Below are 20,993 nucleotides of genomic sequence, written 5' to 3' on the forward strand. Positions count from 1 at the left end.
GTTGTACTCCTTTATAGAAATAGCAATCTGGGTGGGGGAGGCTGGAGAGATGGCTCAGAGGTTAAGAGCGCTGACTGCTCTTCCAGAGGTCCTGAGTTCAATTCCCAGCAGCCACATGATGGCTCACAACTATCCGTAATGAGATCTGATGCCCTCTTCTGGCCTGCAGGGACACATGCAGACAGAACACTGTAAACATAATAAATAAATCTAAAAAAAAAAAGAAAGAAAGAAAATAGCAATCTGTGTGAAGAAGAAATCAAAGAAATAATTTCATTTACAACAGCATCAAGAAAAATATTAGGAATAAATTAAGCCAAGAAAGAAAATGATAATGGTCAGATGAAAAAATTAAATGTTGATGAAAGAAATCAAAGAGAATATTAAGGAATCATAATGCATTCCATGTTTATAAACTGGAAGTATATACAGTGTTGAAATGCCCATGGTACAGAAAAGCCAAGATGCAATGCCTATCAAAATGCCAATGGCGTCATCCATGAAGTGAGATTTGTTCTCTGTGGTGAAAGAAATGGACCCATTATATTTATATGTCTAGGTGACCTTTGGAAGTTACTGTTGTGCCATAGAAGGAACATAAACATGTAAGAGTTGGGTGAGCAGAAGTCAGAGGGAACATAGTTTGACAAATCCTTCTAGAAGTCTGGACTGTGTTGGTAGGTAGACACACGGAGCCAAAAAGAAGATGTAGGGATGTCAAGGGTGCATAACCTTTGGAAGATAACAGATGCATGTATGACTACTATAAGAAAATAAACGCCTAAATATTCATCTATTTATCAAATTTTACCATATGCAAAATATGTATTATAATATATGTGTAATATATATGTGCTATATATCTATCTACATGTCACCCTTTGACCTACAAAGCCCACTCAGATTTTGATAACATTACATTGTCTGAAATATCCCACTATCCCAATCACATAAACTTTAGGAAGTATGAGAGCTTCGGAAGCATCTTGTGTTTGTTCTTCCTTTAAACTCCAATCTGTCTGTCTAGCATTACATCTAACTCCAGCTGGGGAGAAAAGGCTTTAAAAGCTCAGTCTCAAAGTTCAGTCTCTTAAAAATATGCAAAGTCTCTTTCAAAGTTCAAAGTCTCTCTAAAATAACTGAAGTCGGCCTAACATTCCAAAGTCACTATAAGTTATTCAAAGTCTCTCAACTGAGAGCTCCTGTAAAAACCAATAACTGAAGAATCAAGACCTGGCTACAATCAAATCGAAGCAAACCCCAAATCCAACTGTGTAAAATAGCTTTATGTCAGAGGCCTGGGACTAACAGTCTTCTAGGACCCAAATAGCCTGGGCAGTTCCACTTTCTGGCTCTACCACACATAGCAAATACCACTTGCCTTATAGGTTCTGGGTGGCTCCTCTTCAACAGTTGCTTGGTGATCTTTCTCTGGTAGTGGTATCTAAAAATGCTGTGGTCTGTACTGCAACTGGCTGAACCTTTACTTATAGCTTCTTTTGGCACTCTTCAGGGACCCAGACACTGCCAAATAGTGCCAAGCCTCTGTTTTTATGACCCTGTGAATCCTGGGGTTTCCAGTACAACTGAGGCTGCACCTTCACCAATGCCCTGTCCTGGCCTCACCCAGTGTCAGAACTTCTGCTGCTCTCCACGATCCCTTTGTGCCTTCAAAACTAGAACCACCTGTGAAGCCTGAACAGAACCACATTCAGTTGCCAGCATGAGATTCAATTCTGGCCACCTATGGAACATGGCTTCTATGTGTTGACTCTGAGGAAACATTATCCAGAATATTTCACTTCAGTGAGGACCGTGGTCTCTAAATCATAGGTGATTCTTCAGCCCCAGCTGACTAGAACTGATTATCTTAGCAGAACAAAGGTGGAATATTTTGTCTATAGTAGAATATGTTGTACAATAAAAACAGAGACACTACATTACAAATCATTCAAATTTGTTTATTTAAGGAAGTAAACCTCTATTTTATACCTACTATATGTTCTCTGTAGGAAAAACTAGACTAAAATCAGTCAGGAACCAGTCTTGTTCTTTTAACACAGTTTAAAGTTGCGTTAGCTTCTGTTTTCAAACATGAGGCTACATAGTAAATGTGGTTTCATTCACAAATTCATATCCTTACTGAGATGAGTTAAGTGCGTAATTCTGATGTTGGCAATAATTTCTATCACATCAAATAATGTCCCATAATTTATAAGAAATATTTAGTTTATACTTACATTATTCTATATATTCATAGGATTGACCACCTATAGTAATTCTCATATCCATTAAGTCTGAGGTATGAGCTCTGCTACACTCTTTATGTTTACACAATTTCTTCAAGCATAACTACTTTGCTCACACATAGTGGACAGAGTTCCTTCCAAAGTTGATAAATGCTAAGATTTTTATGAAGCATGGATTCACTGATGAGGAGTGAGAATTCATTAAAAACCCTGATAACATTATATTTTTATAATACAAATCCTCTGCTATATGAAGAAAAGCTAACAGACTTGCGACACTATTTGAACTTGGAGAGTTTCTTTCATGTGTGAATTTTTACACTGTATATGTATAAAACACTTATTAGTCACCTTTTTTCCATTTTACTTTCTCACTAACAGAGTTTTTGGAGCTAAGAGTTGAACTATTACTAAAGGCCTTGCCACAATCCTTGAACTTCTAGGGTTTCCATTCCAGTATGAATTCGCTGATGGCGAATAAGGCTTGAGCTATTATTAAAGGCTTTACTACATTCTTTGCATGTGTAGGGTTTTTCTCCAGTATGAATTCTTTGATGTTTAATTAGGGCTGAATGATTATTAAATGCTTTATCACATTCCTTGCATTTATAAGGTTTTTCTCCAGTATGAATTCTCTGGTGTTGAGTGAAGGTTGAGTAAATGCTAAAAGTTTTTCCACACTCTTCACAGGTATACGGTTTCTCACCAGTATGGATTCTCTGGTGCTTCCTCAGGTATGAAGAACAGATAAAGGCCTGGCCACACTCTGCACATTTGTAGGGTTTTTCACCAGTGTGAATTCTTTGGTGCAGAATAAGACATGAAGATTTAGCAAAGGCTTTGCCACAGTCTTTGCATGTGTAGGGTTTCTCTCCAGTATGAAGTCTCTGATGATATTTAAAATAAGAAGAACACCTAAAGGCCTTGCCACATTCTTTGCATTTGTATGGTTTTTCTCCAGTGTGAATTCTTTGGTGTACAAGAAGGCTCGAGGAATTAACAAACGCTTTGCCACATTCTTTGCATGTGTATGGTTTCTCTCCAGTATGAAATCTCTGATGATTCCTAAGGTATGAAGATGACCTAAAGGTTTTGTCACATTCTTTGCATGTGTAAGATTTTGCCCCAGTATGAAATCTCTGGTGATACTTAAGATATGAAGAACAGCTAAAGGCTTTGCCACATTCTTTGCATTCATAGAGTTTCTCCATAGTGTGAATCTTCTGATGCTTATGTAGGTATGAAGAACAGATGAATGTCTGGCCACACTCTTCACATTTATAAGGTTTCTCTCCACTGTGAATTCTTCCATGTTGGTTAAGGTGTGAAGAACAGTTAAAGGCTTTGCCACATTCTTTGCATTTGTAGGGTTTCTCTCCAGTGTGAATTCTCTGGTGCTGAGAAAGTGATGAGCGAAAAATAAAAGCCTTGCCACAATCTGTACATTTGTAGGGTTTTTCTCCAGTATGGATCTTTTGGTGACGAGAAAGGGCTGAGCAGTTATAAAAGGCCTTGCCACATTCTTCACACTTGTAGGGTTTCTCTCCGCTGTGGATTCTTTGGTGTTGAGTAAGAGCTGAGCAATTATTAAAGGCTTTGCCACATTCCTCACATATATAGCGTTTCTCACCAGTGTGAATTCTACGGTGTTGGTTAAGGCTGGAAGAACAGTTAAAAGCTTTGCCACATTCTTTACATTTGTAGGGTTTCTTTCCGGTATGAATAATTCTGTGTTGTTTAAGATGTGAAGAACAGTTAAAGGCTTTCCCACATTCCTCACATTTGTAGGGTTTCTCTCCGGTATGGATTCTCTGGTGTTGAGATAGTGATGTGGGAAAGTTGAAGGCTTTGCCACAAGCTGTACATCTGTAGGGTCTTTCTCCAGTATGAATTCTTTGGTGACGTGTACGGGCTGAGCAGTTATTAAAGGCTTTGCCACATTCTTCGCACTTGTATGGTCTTTCTCCAGTATGGATTCTCTGGTGCTGAGTGAGAGCTGAAGAGTTATTAAAGGCTTTGCCACATTCACATTTATAGGGTTTCTCCCCGGTATGAATTCTGTGGTGTTGGTTAAGGCTTGAAGAACATGTGAAAGCTTTGCCACATTCTTTACATTTGTAGGGTTTCTCTCCAGTATGAATTCTATGGTGTTTATAAAGTGTTGAGCGAACATTAAAAGCCTTACCACATTCACCACATTTGTAAAGTTTTTCGCCGGGATGACTTTTATGGTGTTGAATAAGAAGTGAATTCCAAGGAAAGGTCTTGCTGCATTCCTTAAATTCATAAGGTTTTATTCCTGTTGAGTAAAGGTGAAAATATCAGTAAAAGATTAACCACATAGCTAAAATTATAAGGCTTAACTTTCATATGAATCCTTACATCCATAGATACCATTCTAAAAAGCAATTTATTCTCATATTAATGGGAAGATAAACATGATTCCATAACTGTATTCACTGCAGCATTAATAAAAAAAATACAGTAAGTGAAACATTACAAAGTTCCACTGAAAAACAATGGAAGATTATTCAAAAATTTAAAAGTACTCTCAAGCCAGTGAAGTCACTCTGTGGATAAAGGAACCTGATTCCCAGGGACCTACATGGTGGAAAAAGTGAAAAGTGAATCTAATCCTAACAAGTTGCCTTCTGTCCTTCATATGAACCAGAAGCCTTCAGAACACACACACACACACACACACACACACACACACACACACACACACACACCACATTTAAAGTAAGCAATATGATAAGGAAAACTCTTAAGGGCAGTATGCAAAATAAAATATGCCAATCACACAAGACAGGTATAATCTGATTAGAAATACATGGAAATTCTAAAATAGAAAACCTCATAGAACACCTATATGAATGGTGACTAAATGCAATGGATGAAAATATGAAATTATTTTCCTATGTTTATTGTTTTGAAAGCTAAGCTATTTCTGAAAGATTAGTGGCATAACAATTTGAATGTATTGTACTATACCCCAGATATTTAAGACAGTAAATTTCATGTTATATGTTTTTTAATCTCAGTTAAAATAAATAAATGCTATTGAATGATTTTAAGATGTTCAAGCTTACCTTTAAATACAGAAGTTTCAGTAGAAGCAACATATTTATCAATTGCTTATGAAATTATAACTTCTAGAAATATTCATTTAGCAGGATAAAACAACTATAAGTAACCAGTGAAGAAAAAATACACATAGCATAAAAATACAGAACTAGTGTTTAATACATGAAGAAAGAGCCTCAATTTCATTTGGAACTAGTTATATGATTTATAGACATTTTATTATCATACATTGACCTAAAAAGCCACTACTAAAAACTGTCATCCAATCATAATGTTAAGTTACATCTAAGAACATTATCAACAGATATGAAGGAGCCTATACAAAAGTGAAACACAGAAAATACAATTACAAATTCAGAAATATTCTGAAAGAATATTGGTAAGCAACTACTAATACTCACCTACCTGAAGCATTTATCTAGCTATTTTTTATCAGTTAAAACGTGCGAGTCAGATATCAGGGTAAGCACCTGATTGATCAGAGAGGTAGCGGAGAAGCAACCAATGACCTCTTCTTTCTCTTGTTCCTCCATCCAAAAAGGGCCAAGATGCTCTCTCAGACCTGCACTACTAGTTCCTGTGTCTCTCTATCTGTCCTCAGTCCTCCTAAATCTCTATGGCTAATTTGGTCAGCTAGACTCTGCCCTCTGATTCAAAGCAAACTTTATTGGCAGTCTTGGAGGCATCAGAATGCAACCAAATCATCCCACAACATTTACCCCTTTTCTGTACCGCACCTTTCATCCTGTCATCTCCCAAATAATGACACAGAGACTTATTAATTATGAAAGCTCAGCCTATGCATAGGTTTGTTTCTAATTAGTTCTTATAACTTAAATTAACCTATTTACATTCATCTGTATTCTGCCATGTGGCTTGTGGCTGTTGCCTCTCCTCCTGCACATCCTGCTTGCTCTGTGTCTCCTGGCATCTCTACCTTTTCTTCCCAGAGTCCTCTCTGTCTGAAGAAGTTCAGCCTATACCTCCTGCCTAGCCATTGGCCATTCAGATTTCTATTACTCCAATCACAGCAATACATTTTCATACAGTGTACAAATAGTCTGCAGCATCTACCCGTGTATAATTTTTTGCTATCAACAAAAACAATGCATCATAAATGATAGACAATCAATGTGTGGCAGAAAATTCACAGAAATACACTATAATAATTTATAAAGAAGTCTGATGGGACAACTGAGCACGCAAATGTAATCAGAGGGATTTATTTGCGGTGATACTTTGCTATAAAGGCTAGACACAGAAGTCACTGGAACTGTGCATAAGTTTCTGAGACATAGAAAGCAATGACAAGTCTGTAATGATCCAGACCCTCACCTGCAGAAAGACAGACTTCTGTCACTGTAAATGCATGCAGACATCACTATAGTGGGGGGACAGATTTGAGGAAATAAAAGCATGATAAACATCTGTCAGAAAATGTCATAAATTGAGAGATGATAAGTGAAGCATTCTACATCACCATTTTCCCTGAAAAAGCCTCCAATTCATCCATCCAGCTTTTGATGCATGCCTTTCTGTGGCATTGCTGGACCTCTCCCAAGTGTGCTCTGATTTATTCATTCCCACATACCTGCATATGCAGCAACTGGTCCTGGTCCCTTAATATTCCAGGGCTCCTTTCTTTGCTCAAGAAATGTGACCAGGTATGGCTTGGAAAAAGCAAGACCTGTTAGAAGGAAAGGCAAATGTGATGGCTGTATGCTGTTCTCTATGACTGACATTTATAGGTCACTAAAAGAGGAAGTATAAAAAGATGGCAGAAAATAATCTCTTTAAACGTTTCCTGATAGATATATTCAGTACTTGGAACTTTACCTCAAGAAAAAGAAATTAAAGATGCTGGGTAAAATAATTTATGTTAAGATGTGTGCTTCATACTTCATGTGTCTCAATTTATAATATTCCAAGGACAAGGAAGGAGTCACACTACCAAAGCAATGAGGTTGAAAATACAAGAACTGTAATTAACTTCATCAGCTACAACTACAACTTCCCCTAAGTTTTCCTTAGCAGCAGAAATCTTAGTGAAAGGAGTTTGGAGGCTTTCCTTCTCCAGTTGATGGAATAAGTTGAGCAAAATTACTCTTATTTCTTCTGAAAAGATTTGCTAGAAATATGAAATGAATCCATCTGGACATGGGCTTTTAGAAGCTGGAAGCTTTTTGTTGTTTTTTTTTTTAATTATTACTTCAATTTCATTGTCCGTTGTAGGTATGTTTAAATTATTTACATTACATTGCCTTAATTTTGTTAGTACATATGATCCTGATATTAAAACCAGATAAAGGCACAACAAAAAGGAAGGAAGGAAGGAAGGAAGGAAGGAAGGGAGGAAGGAAGGAAGGAAGGGAGGGAGGGAGGAAGAAAGAGACAATGATAGCCCACTATCTCTGATGAACATAGATGCAAAATTTCTCAATACTTGCAAAAAGACATCACAATGATGATTATCATCATCTGGACTTCAACCCTCATATGCAGGGATAGTTCAACACACATAAATAAAAAAAATGTAATTTACTATATAAGCAGACTCAAAGACAGAAATTATATAACTATTCCAAGAAGTACCTCTATTTGCAGATAATTTGACTTTCTTTCTTTTATTTTTTTCTCCATTTTTAAAATTTAAATTAGAAACAAGATTGTTTTACATGTCAATACCAGTTCCCTCTCCCTTCCCTCCTCCCCTGCCCCCAACTGACACCCTACCTATCCCACACCATTTCTGCTCTCCAAGGAGAGTGAGGTCTTCCATGGAGGGAGGTCTTCAGAGACTGTCATATCCTTTAAGATAGGGCCTAGGCCCTCCCCTGTGTGTCTAGGCTCAGGGAGTATCCCTCTATGTGTAATGGGCTCCCAAAGTCCATTCCTATGATAGGGATAAGTACTGATCTACTACCAGAGGCCCCATAGATTTCCAAGGCCTCCTCACTGACACCCACATTCATGGTGTCTGGATCAGTGCCATGCAGGTTTCCCAGTGATCAGTCTGGGGGCACCCACTTATTCAGTCAGATGTTTCCGTGGGTTTCACCAGCCTGGTCTTGACCCCTTTGCTCATCACTCCTCCTTCTCTGCAGCTGGTTTCCAGTTCAGTTCAGTGTTTAACTGTGGGTATCTGCTTCTACTTCCATCTGCTGCTAGTTGAAGGCTCTAGGATGGCATATAAGTTAGTCATCAATCTCATTATCAGGGGCGGGCATTTAAGGAAGCCTCTCCACTGTTGCTTAGATAGTTGGTGTCATCCTTGTAGATCTCTGGACATTTCCCTAGTGCCTGATTTCTCTTTAGCCCTACAATGGCTCCCTCTATTATGGTATCTCTTATTTTGCTCTCCTCTATTCTCCCCCCAATACAACCTTCCTGCTACCTTATGTCCTCCCCACCCCTCCTCTTCTCCCTTTCTCATTCTCCTAGCTCCCTCTCCCATCCCCATGCTCCCAATTTGCTCAGGAGATCTTGTGATAATTTGACTTTCTATATAATAGACCCCAAGGACTCCACCAAAACACAAGCAGATCTGAAAAACACTTTCAGCAAAATGGCAGGACACAATTATCAACAAAAATCAGTGTCTGCCTCTATATCAAAAACAAAGACATTCTAATTCGCCAAACCTATCCCCCATCCAAAGAAAAAGAAAAGAGGATATGTTGGAACAAACCTAACCCAGGAAACAAAAGACCTCTATAATTAAAAGTTTAAATTACTAAACAACAGAAACTGAAGGGAAAAGACAAAAAGAAATTGAAGAAAATACTGGAAGATGGAAAAACTCCCTGTGTTTATGGATTTACAGACTTAATATTGTGAAAATGACCACTTTACTAAAAGCAATCTACATATTCCATGTAATACCAACAAAAATTCTGAGCCCATTCTGCACAGAAAAATTTTCAAACTCTTAAAATTAATATTGACCAAAAGAATGCAGTAGGAAATGTAACCATACCTGAATTCAAGTCCTAATATGGAACCATAGTAATAACAAGACTATGCTTGGTACAGAAACAGATGCAAGGGTTGAAACAGACCATATATAACTTCACCAAACTACAGCACAACTGTATAAACATTCCAAAAATTCACATTGAAAAGAAGGCTCTCCACAATGGTACAGGAAATACTGGCTGTCTATGTGTACAAGAAGGAAACGAAATAAAATCAACTTCAAAATGGACCAAGGATCTCAATGATACAGCAGAGACTCTGGGAGTGCCTGAGGAAAACATAGTGCACTTCAAAAAAGGAATAAATATGGTCTTTCTGAACAGGACTCTGGTCACAGAAGAAGGTCAGCAGTTCAGAACTGCATCTTAGGCAATAAGGAAAAAAAAAAAAAAAACCTTCTGAAAAGCAAAAGGAACTGTTACTTGAATGAAAAGGCAGCCTACAGAGTAGGCGATACATGTGGCAGGAAATATCGTGACTTCCACGCCTCAAAAGAGTAAATGTTAAGAAAACAAACAACCCAATCACATAATGGGCTCTGAAGCCAAACAGAGAACTCAAAAAAGATAAACCCACAGCTGACATTTTTACAAGTGTTCGTTATCCTTAGTCATCAGGAAAATGAAGATTAAAACTACTTTGAGATTCCATCTCACCTGAATTGAAAAGGCCATCATTAAGAAAATAAATGATGACAAATTTTGGCAAGTATGTACAGAAGGAACATACCAATGTTAACTGGTTCAGCCATTATGGAAGTCAAGGCGAAGGATTTCTCAAAAATTTCAAAGTAAAACTTAGTAACTACCATATGACCCAGCCACATCAATCTTGGACATACACTGGAAAGATTCCATCTCAACACAGAGATAGTTGTATCTCCGTGGTCACTGCTGCTCCATTCACAACAGCTAGGAAATCTAGTTGGCTTACATATCTGTGTTCTATAGACACAATAGAATTTTACTCAGGTATAGAGAGACATGAAGCTGTGCAATTTGCAGGTAAATGGACGGGTGAGGTAAATGAGAGCCAGGAAGACAAATGTCAAACATTCCCTCTCATGTGTGGATCTCGGCTTTAAATCTCGGATTTCTCTGTTTCCTTTGGAGGGCCTGTAGCAGACTGGAAGGTAGAGAAGGAGCACTAAAGAAGGAATTCCTGAGCAGAAGGTAGTGATACGACATAAATGATATGAAGGTAGAGTCGGGCATTACTGGAGTGGAGAGATGTAAGTGGAGAAGGATGTGAGTGGTGTCCAAGTCCAATACCTGGGGGAGAGGATTAGCTAAAATAAAGGATCTAAAAAGCCATACAGAATCCTATTATTTTGTAAACTAAAGTATAATTTAAAGGTTTAAAGGAATGTACCCTGCGTGGATGGACACTACTGTTCCCAAAAGACATAGTTTTTTTTTTTTTTTTTTTTTTAAGTTCCACCACACAGGTAGAATACCTCTTATGAATTTTTGCTCAGGGTGCACAATGCAAGCTTGCTCCATTCCTCTTGGTTGCCCAAAAGACTAGATCATAAGATTCAATTACCCAAGACATCACACACTCGAGTTGTAGGACAAAGATACATCAAGTTTGAAGGGAGCTGGAAGCTTTCTTCCGGCTGGGTTGGCTTTCACAGGATGGGAGGTGATGTGAAGGCTTTGGGGATAGAAAAGTCAACATCTGTGAACCCTGAAAACTATAATACTGTTGTGAAATATTGCTTTACACTGTGTGAAGATGAGTCTCTGTGACTGGTTTAATACATAGCTGAATGGCCACCATCGAGGCAGGAAGAGGATAGGCTGGACTTCTGGGAACAGAGCGCACTCTGGGAAGAAGAAAGATGGAGACTTCAGGAGACACAGAGCGAGCACAGTGGGCAATATGGAGATGAGGTCATAAAGCCAAGAGGCAGAAAGTAAATTAATAGAAATGGATTAATTTAAGTTATAAGAGCTGGTTAGAAACAAGTCTAAGCTATTAGCCAAGCTTTCAGAATTAATAAGTCTCCCTGTCATTATTGTAGAGCTGAAGGTCCCAACAAAAAAAAAATCTGCCTACATAATACCAACCTACTGAGCAAGATGTGTCCACTGGCTTAAATGTGGCATGACTATTACAAGTGAACAATCACTCATGACTGATATTGTAAAACTCACTAAAAGCTGTGGCTGGGGAGGTCCTAGGCCTTATAGCTATTGGTTTATGACATGTACATGATGTCAAACTTCTAAATATTTGCATTTATAATCATATATTTGTGCTGTTCTACGTGTTAATCAGAGCAGCTGTGGCTTGCAGTTGGTAGTAGCTGATATAGAGATAACTGGCCAACTACTATGAATAGCTGACTACTTAGTTTTCAACACTAAATGGGCATCTACAAAAATCCTTCTAAGGTTTGGTAAGTGTTATGGAAGAGCAGCTGGAAAAAAATCTAAGAGTTGGGGGAACTGGAAAGAGGACTGTTGAGAATGTCTTCTAGACAATACATGGCTATTGTACACATAAATCCACAACAGTGAAGATCACTTGCACGGGGCCTCCACCAGACAAGGTCCATCAACAGGGGTCAGTGGAAAGGGTCAGAGGAAAAGGGTGGGTTTAGTCAATGTACATTACATTACGTGCATGTGTAAAATTGTGAAACAATTGTTATAAGGCAAAATTGGAAACTCATTGTTGGAAAGCACAAGTTCCCATGAGATAGTCTACAAATGGAAGAAGTTACATGTTTACAGATAATTAAAAATTCACTATGGAAGTGATCCTTACCCAGGAACACAAGGTGGCTGTAATTCTCCAACATCACATCCCTGTAGAGATTCCACTGAGCAAGGTCCAGGCATTCACACTCCTCTGCAGAGAAATCAATGGCCACATCCCTGAAGGAGAGTAGCCCCTGAAATGAAAATAGATGAACAGTATATGTTAACTGAATTTAGTAGTATAATTGGGAGCTTCGTACCAATACATAAATAATATATGGTTGGAAACACACTTTTTAATTTTACACAAGATGAAAGAGTAGTAGCACAGTGAATGAGATACTTTTACATAATATCTTATACAATATCCATCTTCAAGGGAAGAGAATGGCACATGCCTTAACAAACCCATATGGCTATTATATTTCATGATACACAAAATAGAACACAAATACAATATGCATATCACATACTAAGCTGGTGTTCATATTTCTCATGGGAGGAAGTTACCCTGAGTTAGAGTGGTACTTCTCAACTGTTACACATGAAATGGAAATGCAGATTCTGATGCAGTAGCTCCTGGGGAAGAGCTGAGTCTCTGAATATGTACCCACTTCCCACTTCAGTACTGAGGTAATGACAACCCACCAAGGGACACTTGTTTGAGTATCCAAGGGGGCAACAATAAGGGAAGAATTCATAGATAAAAAGGAACTGGAAGATTTTTAACAAATTTATACATTTGAAAAATAAAAGTACAATGCTTTTTAAATAGACAAAATACATTATATATCATTTTAAAGGTTTTTTAATTCATTTTTCTTCTCCCCCTTATCATCCCTCCCTGTTTAGATAAATGATGGAGGATGTCTTTCTGTATATATGTTTCTCTTATTGTTTGGCCAATAGAGGCAGGAGGATAGGCGGGACTAGGAGATGAAAAGAATTCTAAGAAAGGTAGGCAGAGAGAGGCCTGGAGAAGATGCCATGTAGCTGCCAAAGAAGTAACAGGTGTATGCATTCTCCAGTAAGCCAAGACCACATGGAAATACATAGATTTATAGAAACGGGTTAATAATTAAGACAGAGTTAGCCAGTAAGAATCCCTAGGCATTGGCCAACAGTTTTATAAATTAATATATGTCTCTGTGTGCTTATTTAGCGCTGAAGGGTGGTGGGAACTGGTGGGACAAGAAACTCCAGCAACAGATAAATATTCATGTATTTGTTGGGGAGATATGGAAAGGCTCAAAGGGGGCTCTGTACAGAAGTCCCTATGTTCTTTATGACTAGCAAGTCACCTATCTCCCACTATAAAGAGAACCCAAGATTAAGCTGAAGAACATTTAGACACAGACACATAAATCTGGAGCTGATTGTGGGGGGAACCTGATCCAAGGGTTGTTCTGAATCAACAACGAGATCTCACCATCTCAGATTATCTAGCATGTCATCCACGACTCCCCATATTGAAGTTATAAAAACAGAGTGTATAATTGAGGGACTATAAGGTATAGTGTTGACCTTTATGGAATCCACCTCCATCATGCATTTTGGAAATACCTCTGTTTCACATTGATGAAGATACTGTGCAGTTTAGGTACACCCGACTAGAAATTACTAAATAGATGTGTTCAGCATGACAAACTGTGGAGGTTTGAATTAGAATGGCCCCTAAAGGTTCTTCTTTCTGAATACCTGATCGCTAGTTGGTGGAACTGTTTGGGAAGGCTTAGGAGGTGTGGCCTTGTTCCAGGTGGTGTGTTACTAAGGGTTTGAAAAGACTCATGCCATTTCCAATGTCTCCTCCTTCTCTTTCTCTGCCTCATGGTTGTGTCTCAAGATGTTAGCCCTAAGTTAATGCTCCAGCACCATTCCTGCCTGCCTACCTGCTTGCCTGCTGCCATGCTCCCTACCAGGATGGTCATGGACTATGACCTTTTGGGACTGTAAGCTTCACATAAACTCTTTCTTCTGTAAGCTGCCGTGGTCATGGTGTTGTAACACAACAACAGCAAATAAGAGACGAACTCAGAGACAGCTGTATTAAGGGAGACAGAACACACATGATTTGAACCAGGCCAGGTGTTCTAGCCCTACCCCACATTCTCATCTCTGTAGCTCACAATAGGTTTCATCATGGCATCCTCATCTACAGGTCATTATTCTTTCTGTGAATTCCTATTCCTCCCTAGCAGTCCTCTTTAATAAAAAAATATAAATTGTTTATTTTTCTTACTCTAAGACTGAGCAGCTTCAGGTACACAGCAAAGTTAAGCAGAAAGTACACAAACTCCCATTATGCATCCATATCTTATGCCACTCACTATTCTCTATCACAGTGGGAGGGGTTTTTTACTACAAGGGCAAACATACATACTGACATGTTTAGAAGCTCTCTCGAATAACACCTCTTCCTTCCCAGCTTGTCTTCCCCCCACCTTTTCCCCAGTTTGTCCCCCTTTCTCCTTTCATATTATACATATGCTGTCCATTGTGTATATGAACCACATTTCCTTTGTCCAAGTGTCAATTAATGGGATCCTATGCTGGCTTCACTTACCAGTCAATAATAGTGCAGCTACAAACATGGGAGGGAGGCAAGTATTGCTCCAGGATTCTGTCTTAAAAATCCTTCCAGTTCATAGGAGAATGGTATAACTAGGTCATTTGATTCTCCCATTTTCAGTATTTTGAAGAACTTCTATATTGAATTCCATAGTGGCTACATAGCAACCAGCAGTGAATAAGAGTTCTTCTTTCCCTCACATCTTTGGGAACACCTGCTGCCATTCATTTACTCAATCACACTGGCTGGGGTGAGAGGGAATCTTAAAGTAGTTTTTAATCTGCATTTCCCTGATAGTTAAACTTGCTGAGCTTTTTTTTTTTCTTTCAAGTTATTCCTCGGCCATTTGCATTACCTCCTCTTGATAACTGTCTATTGGACAATTTATTGATTGAATGGTTTAGTTTTGGCCCGCTTAATTTCTGAATTACTTTCTTATGTATTTAGTATTAGTACCCTGTTGGAAATATTATATTGGATGTGTTACTTTTGTTTATGTTGCATTTTTTAAACTCTGTGAAGCTGTGTTAACTTTGCCTGTCTAGAACACCTGATGGTCTACTAAAGATCTACAGGTCAATAGCAAGGCATGGGAAAAGATAGGTGGGGTTGCAGGCAGAGAGAATAAATAGAAGGAGAAATCTGGGAGAAGAGGAGTAGTAGTAGCCAGAGAAGGAGGAGGACATCAGGGGTCTGCCCTCTAGCTACACAGCAATTCACGGAGTAAATGTAAGGTCTACAGAACTAAAAGAATGGGAAAAATCCAAAGGCAAAAAAGAAAAAGAAAAAAACAAAACAAACAAACAAAAAAAAAAAAACAAGCCAAGCTAAGGCCAAACATTTCTAACTAAGAATAAGCCTCCATGTGATGTATTTGGGAGCTGGGTGGCAGGCCCCACAAAAGAGTAAAACAAATCATAATACTACTAATACTACAGCTACTACACTACTCTGTCTGATATGTCACTAGCAAGGATTTTTCCCATTCTGTAGGTTGACTCTTCACTCTAAATCACAATTGTTCATTCAAAGGACTATTTCATGTGCTATTCTATAGGTGAAATATACTTTTACTCATAGTAGCTGTTAAAGATGCCGTGTTTTGTTTTGTTTTTCCAGTATATGCTTCTGATAGCTTTGTCAAAAAGTAAGTGGTTTAACTGGGCCCTGGTAGTACATGCCTTTAATCCCAGCATCAGGAGGGAGAGTCAGGCAGATCTCTGGGAGTTTGAGGACAGCCTAATCTACAGAGGGAAACCACCTCGAAAAAAAAATTGAATGGTTTACTTCTGAGTCTTCTATCTTATTGTATTGGCTTACATACATGTCAGGGTTTGTGCAGTGTGATGCTGGTTTTGTTAGTATGGGTCTGCAATACAATTTGTTATCAGGCATTGTAACAATTCCAGCATTGCTCTTTCTGCTAAATATTTCTGTGACTATTTGGTTTTTCATTTGCTTTTATACTTCCATATGAATTTTAGGATTGTTTTTGTAGTTTCTGTGAAGAATGCCACTGTATGGTGTACTGGGACTCAAACCCAAGACTTCATGCATGGTAGGCAAACACTCTACCAACTAAATGACATCACTAGCCTGAGTCTGTATCACATTATCAGTGTCTATAAATGTATCCATTCCTTCTAAAATTCTCTTGACCTGGAAAATGCATCATAAGAACGAATAGATAGTAAAGTGAACTGAACAAGATATTTAGGCACTTTGGAGCCCAGAGTGAAAACTAAAATTGTAGAAATATATCTCAAGCCCTAGAAAGACATATGCTGCAGGGAAGAACTCCTAGATAAGAGATTTTCTGTGTGATGCATTTAGAAAACTTAATGGTAAATGGGTGACCATGTGGAGAGAGAGTCTGAAAACCCCATGGACCACAGCTCCTTCTACCCATACATCCCACCTATGAGACAGAATCCAACATTCCTTTACCTTAAACCCCCAGTGGAAATATGGGGCTGTGGCCAAGAACTGTCAGTCCTAGGAGACAGACAGCAACAGGCAGAAATACCCGTGTTCCCAGCGCCCAGCCCAATTTACACCATGTGGACAAAGTGGAATTGAGCTATGGAGAAGCATAATGGGCTTCAGATTCTTATCACTGACCCCAGTGTGGCCCACAAGTCCACCAGATGGTATTAGTCTTGTCTAATCATGCCATCTCATTTAACACTGTTCATTCATATACACTTACTATTTCCCAGTGCCTATGTGATCCACCTCCACTCTATCTTTTCTAAAGCAATAAAACAACTACTACCCAAGCCATCAGGGTTTCCATGGATAAAATGATTGCAGAATAACCAGTTCTTGGCTGTGGTCCTTTTCAGCCACAGCTTCGTATAGGCACATGATCCTTGCAAGAGAACACTGAATTTTCAATAAGGTTGCATTGATTTATAATTACTAATGATACTATGGTATTCACAAATGAAAATAGTTGGAATAATTAATAGTTATTCACATATTTTTTGAGAACTGAAATGAACTTTATGGAATTAAGTTTAAGTCTGATGCATTTACCAGGCTGCACCACTTTGACAATCCTTGAACCTGGGCAGGGCTTCAGAATAACATAGTACATTTAGGCAATTTTCTTATTTAATTAATGGTACTTAATTGGTTACATTTGCCTTGTCCTTTTGTACTAACACAAATTTATTAACAGAAACCACCCAGGATTACTTCGATCTAAACTCAGACTATACAGAATTTTATTTGTTAAAAAAAATCAGTAATAGCATTTATGCCTTTGGTCATCATTGTAGACATAAATGCTAGAAAAGTCTGCTTAGAAAATTGAGGTCAATAATACAGAAATTTAATACAGAAATAAGATTATTAATCCTAGAAGGTCAGAGGTGATTTATAGACTAACTAGTTAGAACTCTGAAGGGGCTTCCTGTTTTATTGTTTTGTTTTGTTTTGTTTTTTTCCTAACCTCTTCACAGTGAAGTCAGTGTCACTGATTGGGAAAAGGGTGCCTATGTGGAGAAAGGAGCATCTGAAGACCCTATCAATCACAGCTCTTTCCATTCATGAATCCAGCTGAGGAGAGAGAATCCCAAACATTTCTCTATCAAAAATCCTGAATGGGACTGATAGGCTGAAGTAAGAAAACCACAACAGGTCAAAACATCCAGGTTCCCATCTCCCAGACTCACAGCTGGATCTTATGGAGGCATTTTCTCAGTGGAGGTTCCTCAGTAATCCTTTGAGTTCTAACTTGAGAGCCTCCAAAATGCTACATATGGCTATTGCGGGGATAACGCCTATGAGAAGCTCACCCCCATGCTTTCTGAGGTGACTTATTCTTTCCCTGACTGCCCAACTCTCTGTGTTTAATAAACTCCAACTCTGCTTCATATAGGCTCATGCTGAAATTCTTTTCTATGGCAAAACCAAAGAATCGACTTTGTGTGGAGGTCCCTAGTAGATTAAGGGAAGTCATCAGGTGGTTGGTAGCTGTTCTTGGTTGTGTTACCCACTACACCATGGATAAAACAAGTTGTGTTTCTCACCTCTAAGCAGAATGATCATAAATAACTCTGGGCATCAATGAATATTGTTATCAGAGGGCAATCAACATTTATGCTTAACTACTAAGATAGTCAAAATGTAAGCAAAATTTTTGTAATATATATCTCTGACCATAACATTCCACTTTCATGCTTTTATGCCTGTTAGATGACTTTCTTCTCAATACTAATTTTATGATTATGAAGCAACTTTAGAAATCCAACAGTAAAGCCACCACCAACACACACGCGCACACACACACACACACACACACACACACACCCCTCCAAATTTCCTTCATACATCTCAAATGTTGTGTCCATCCCTGGTGAGATTCTGCCACTTCTTAAACTAATCAGAGTCGTAATTAGGTTCTGTCTTAACAACAGGTTATAGTTTCAGGATAAGGCTCGAAGGAAGAACAAAGTGACAGGTGACCATCTTCATAGTGCACAGAGGGGTAAAACTACAGAATAGAAAAGTGAGTAGGCGCCCCACACCCATACTACCAGCACGCAGGAGGAGTCGGGAGGAACAGAAGTCAAAGTCACTGTCAGTTAAATAGCAAGTCTGAGGGCAGCCTGGACTACACAAGCAGCTGTGTCAAAAACCCAGAAAAAAAGCACAAAAGAGTGTGTGTGTGTGTGTGTGTGTGTGTGTGTGTGTGTGTGTGAGAGAGAGAGAGAGAGAGAGAGAGAGAGAGAGAGAGAGAGAGAGAGAACGAGTCTGCATGCAGGAGCACCTGTAGTTACCTGAAAAACATTTACAAAAGGTAAGTCAGTCAAAATTCCAGCTGGGGAAGGAGAGGGACTCCCAAGGTCCCACACTTAGCTGGGAAGCTACTGGAGTTGATGACCACTGTAAAAGAGATTCATGTTTCCTTGGAGATGTCATCAGTGAGTGTCTGTGATCCATGAAATGTCCCCACACTCATGCACACTAGAGCAACATGAAGTGAACTCAGTGTGTTTTAAAAAACAAACAAACAAAAACCGAAACAAACAAAGAAGATCAGAACAGGAAATTGGAAGAGGAACATTCTGAAAGATGCCTGGAACTGTTTGAGTGGGGAGAGTGGGGTTGGATTTGATCAAAATGCATTGAATACATGCATGAAATTCACAAAGTTTAAATAAAATATCCTTTTTTAAAAGACTCTACCACATAATAGATTATGTAAGGTCTGATATATGGGATTTCCAGCCAGCCAGTAAGATTCAGGATTCCAGATCCATCTAGGTGAAAGATCTCAGCTGAAATGAAATAGTAACAGTAACCAAGTCTCATGAGTAAGTGAAATCACTGTGAATAGGAAGGTGTAAAGGCAACCTAAGTAAAAGAGGAAAAGCAGGAGCAAGCAGAGAACCGGAATGCATGCTGGGAACCGTGAATGAGGAAGCATGCCCAAAGCGACGAAGGCAGAAAAGCCACACTCTGCACTAGGTAGGACACGCATCAGAAGTATAAGTGGCCGGCAATGGCGTCAAAACGATAAAGTGAACAGCATGAACGACCAGATGGGAAAAACCAGACCCAACTACAGACTTCCTGCATGAAATCATTACTGCTTTCTTATTCGGTTTGAGACAAGGCCTCAGAATGCCACCCAGGCAGGCCTGGAACTCATTGCATAGCCCTGGATTATGTCAAATTCATGGGAGCCCTACTGCCTCACTTTCCCAAGGGATTAGATTATAGGCCTAACCCTGGGTAGACCTGGGCAAATCTGTGCTTGTGCCTTAGTTTTTAACAAAACATTTCATAGTATGAAAAGTAAGGGGGGGGAAGATATAATGTAAGAATATGATATAGAAAATAGTCTATAGCTATGAAATGTTTGCATCTGAAGCTAATTACACAATAGCTAAGGTTAAAATTCAATCTCAGTTTTATAGAGTAAAAGGTTGTTATGATCAATATTGTCAAGTTGATGGGCTCTAACATGTCTTAGTAGACAAACCCTCGACGTGCCTGTGAGGGAGTTTCTAGATTGCATTATTTGAGGTAGAAAGACCCAATAGAAATGTAGCGAGCACCATCCCATGGGCTGGGGCCCCAAGCGGAGCTGAGAAAGCAATCAGAGCAGCATCTCCAGTTCCTGACAGAAGATACAGCATGACCAGCTGACGCACTTCCCTGCGCCATCTTTTCAGCCATGATGGACTGAACCCCGGACTTTAAGGAAACGTAAGCCAAAGTGATTCCTTTCTGACTGAAATTGCTACTGTGATGTAGTCTGCCATGGCAACCAGAAAAGTGATTCAAAAGTTAGTGGTAATTTATATTGTTGAAAAAAAGGTCATTTTTTTCAAATGAATTTAGAATGGCCACAGTATATGGTACCTCAAAAGCTGGAGCAGTGCGCACACTGACTCCCAGACCCCTCAATCATTCCCTGGGAGCAACTTTTACCACTGTATTCTATGCTGCTGGCAAGTGCCCCAGCAGGAAAATGAGTCCATTAAAAAACATTTATTTTTCAGTGTGTGTGTGTGTGTGTGTGTGTGTGTGTGTGTGTGTGTGTGTCTGGTACATGCACATGAGTGCAGTGCCCACAGAGGCCAGACGCATTAGATCCCCTGGAACTGGAGTTACAGACAGTTGTCCATTGCCCACGCTGGATGCTAAGAACTGAACTCAGATTCTCTTCAAGAGCAGCAGGCCTTCTTAAACTGCTGTGCCATCTTTTCAGTGGGCAAGAACTATTTTAATCTTTTTTTTCAAGTTTTATTTATTTTTACTTTATAGGTACATGTATGTACATGTCACAAATGCATGTCCTGTGTCAAAGTGGGTGTTGGATCTATTCCAGGAATGAATCCCTGACAGGTCATAGAATACTAAGCAATCACACCTAAATACATACAAGCA

At 39.0% G+C, this 20,993-nt stretch overlaps 1 protein-coding gene across 1 annotated transcript in view; it reads right to left on the bottom strand.

Annotated features, from left to right (window-relative positions):
• Nucleotides 1-1,940: 1,940 nt before the first annotated feature.
• Nucleotides 1,941-20,993, bottom strand: part of LOC100755363 (zinc finger protein 420) — a 39,498-nt gene continuing 20,445 nt past the window's right edge. Inside the window, 4 exon segments of the mRNA XM_035438794.1 lie at nt 1,941-2,688; nt 2,690-4,548; nt 6,928-7,023; nt 12,087-12,213. Coding sequence (XP_035294685.1) covers nt 2,593-2,688; nt 2,690-4,548; nt 6,928-7,023; nt 12,087-12,213 — 2,178 coding nt within the window. The 3' untranslated portion in view covers nt 1,941-2,592.

This window comes from Cricetulus griseus, chromosome 2 (genome assembly GCF_003668045.3).
Source record: "Cricetulus griseus strain 17A/GY chromosome 2, alternate assembly CriGri-PICRH-1.0, whole genome shotgun sequence".
In the NCBI taxonomy this organism is placed as follows: Eukaryota; Metazoa; Chordata; class Mammalia; order Rodentia; family Cricetidae; genus Cricetulus; species Cricetulus griseus.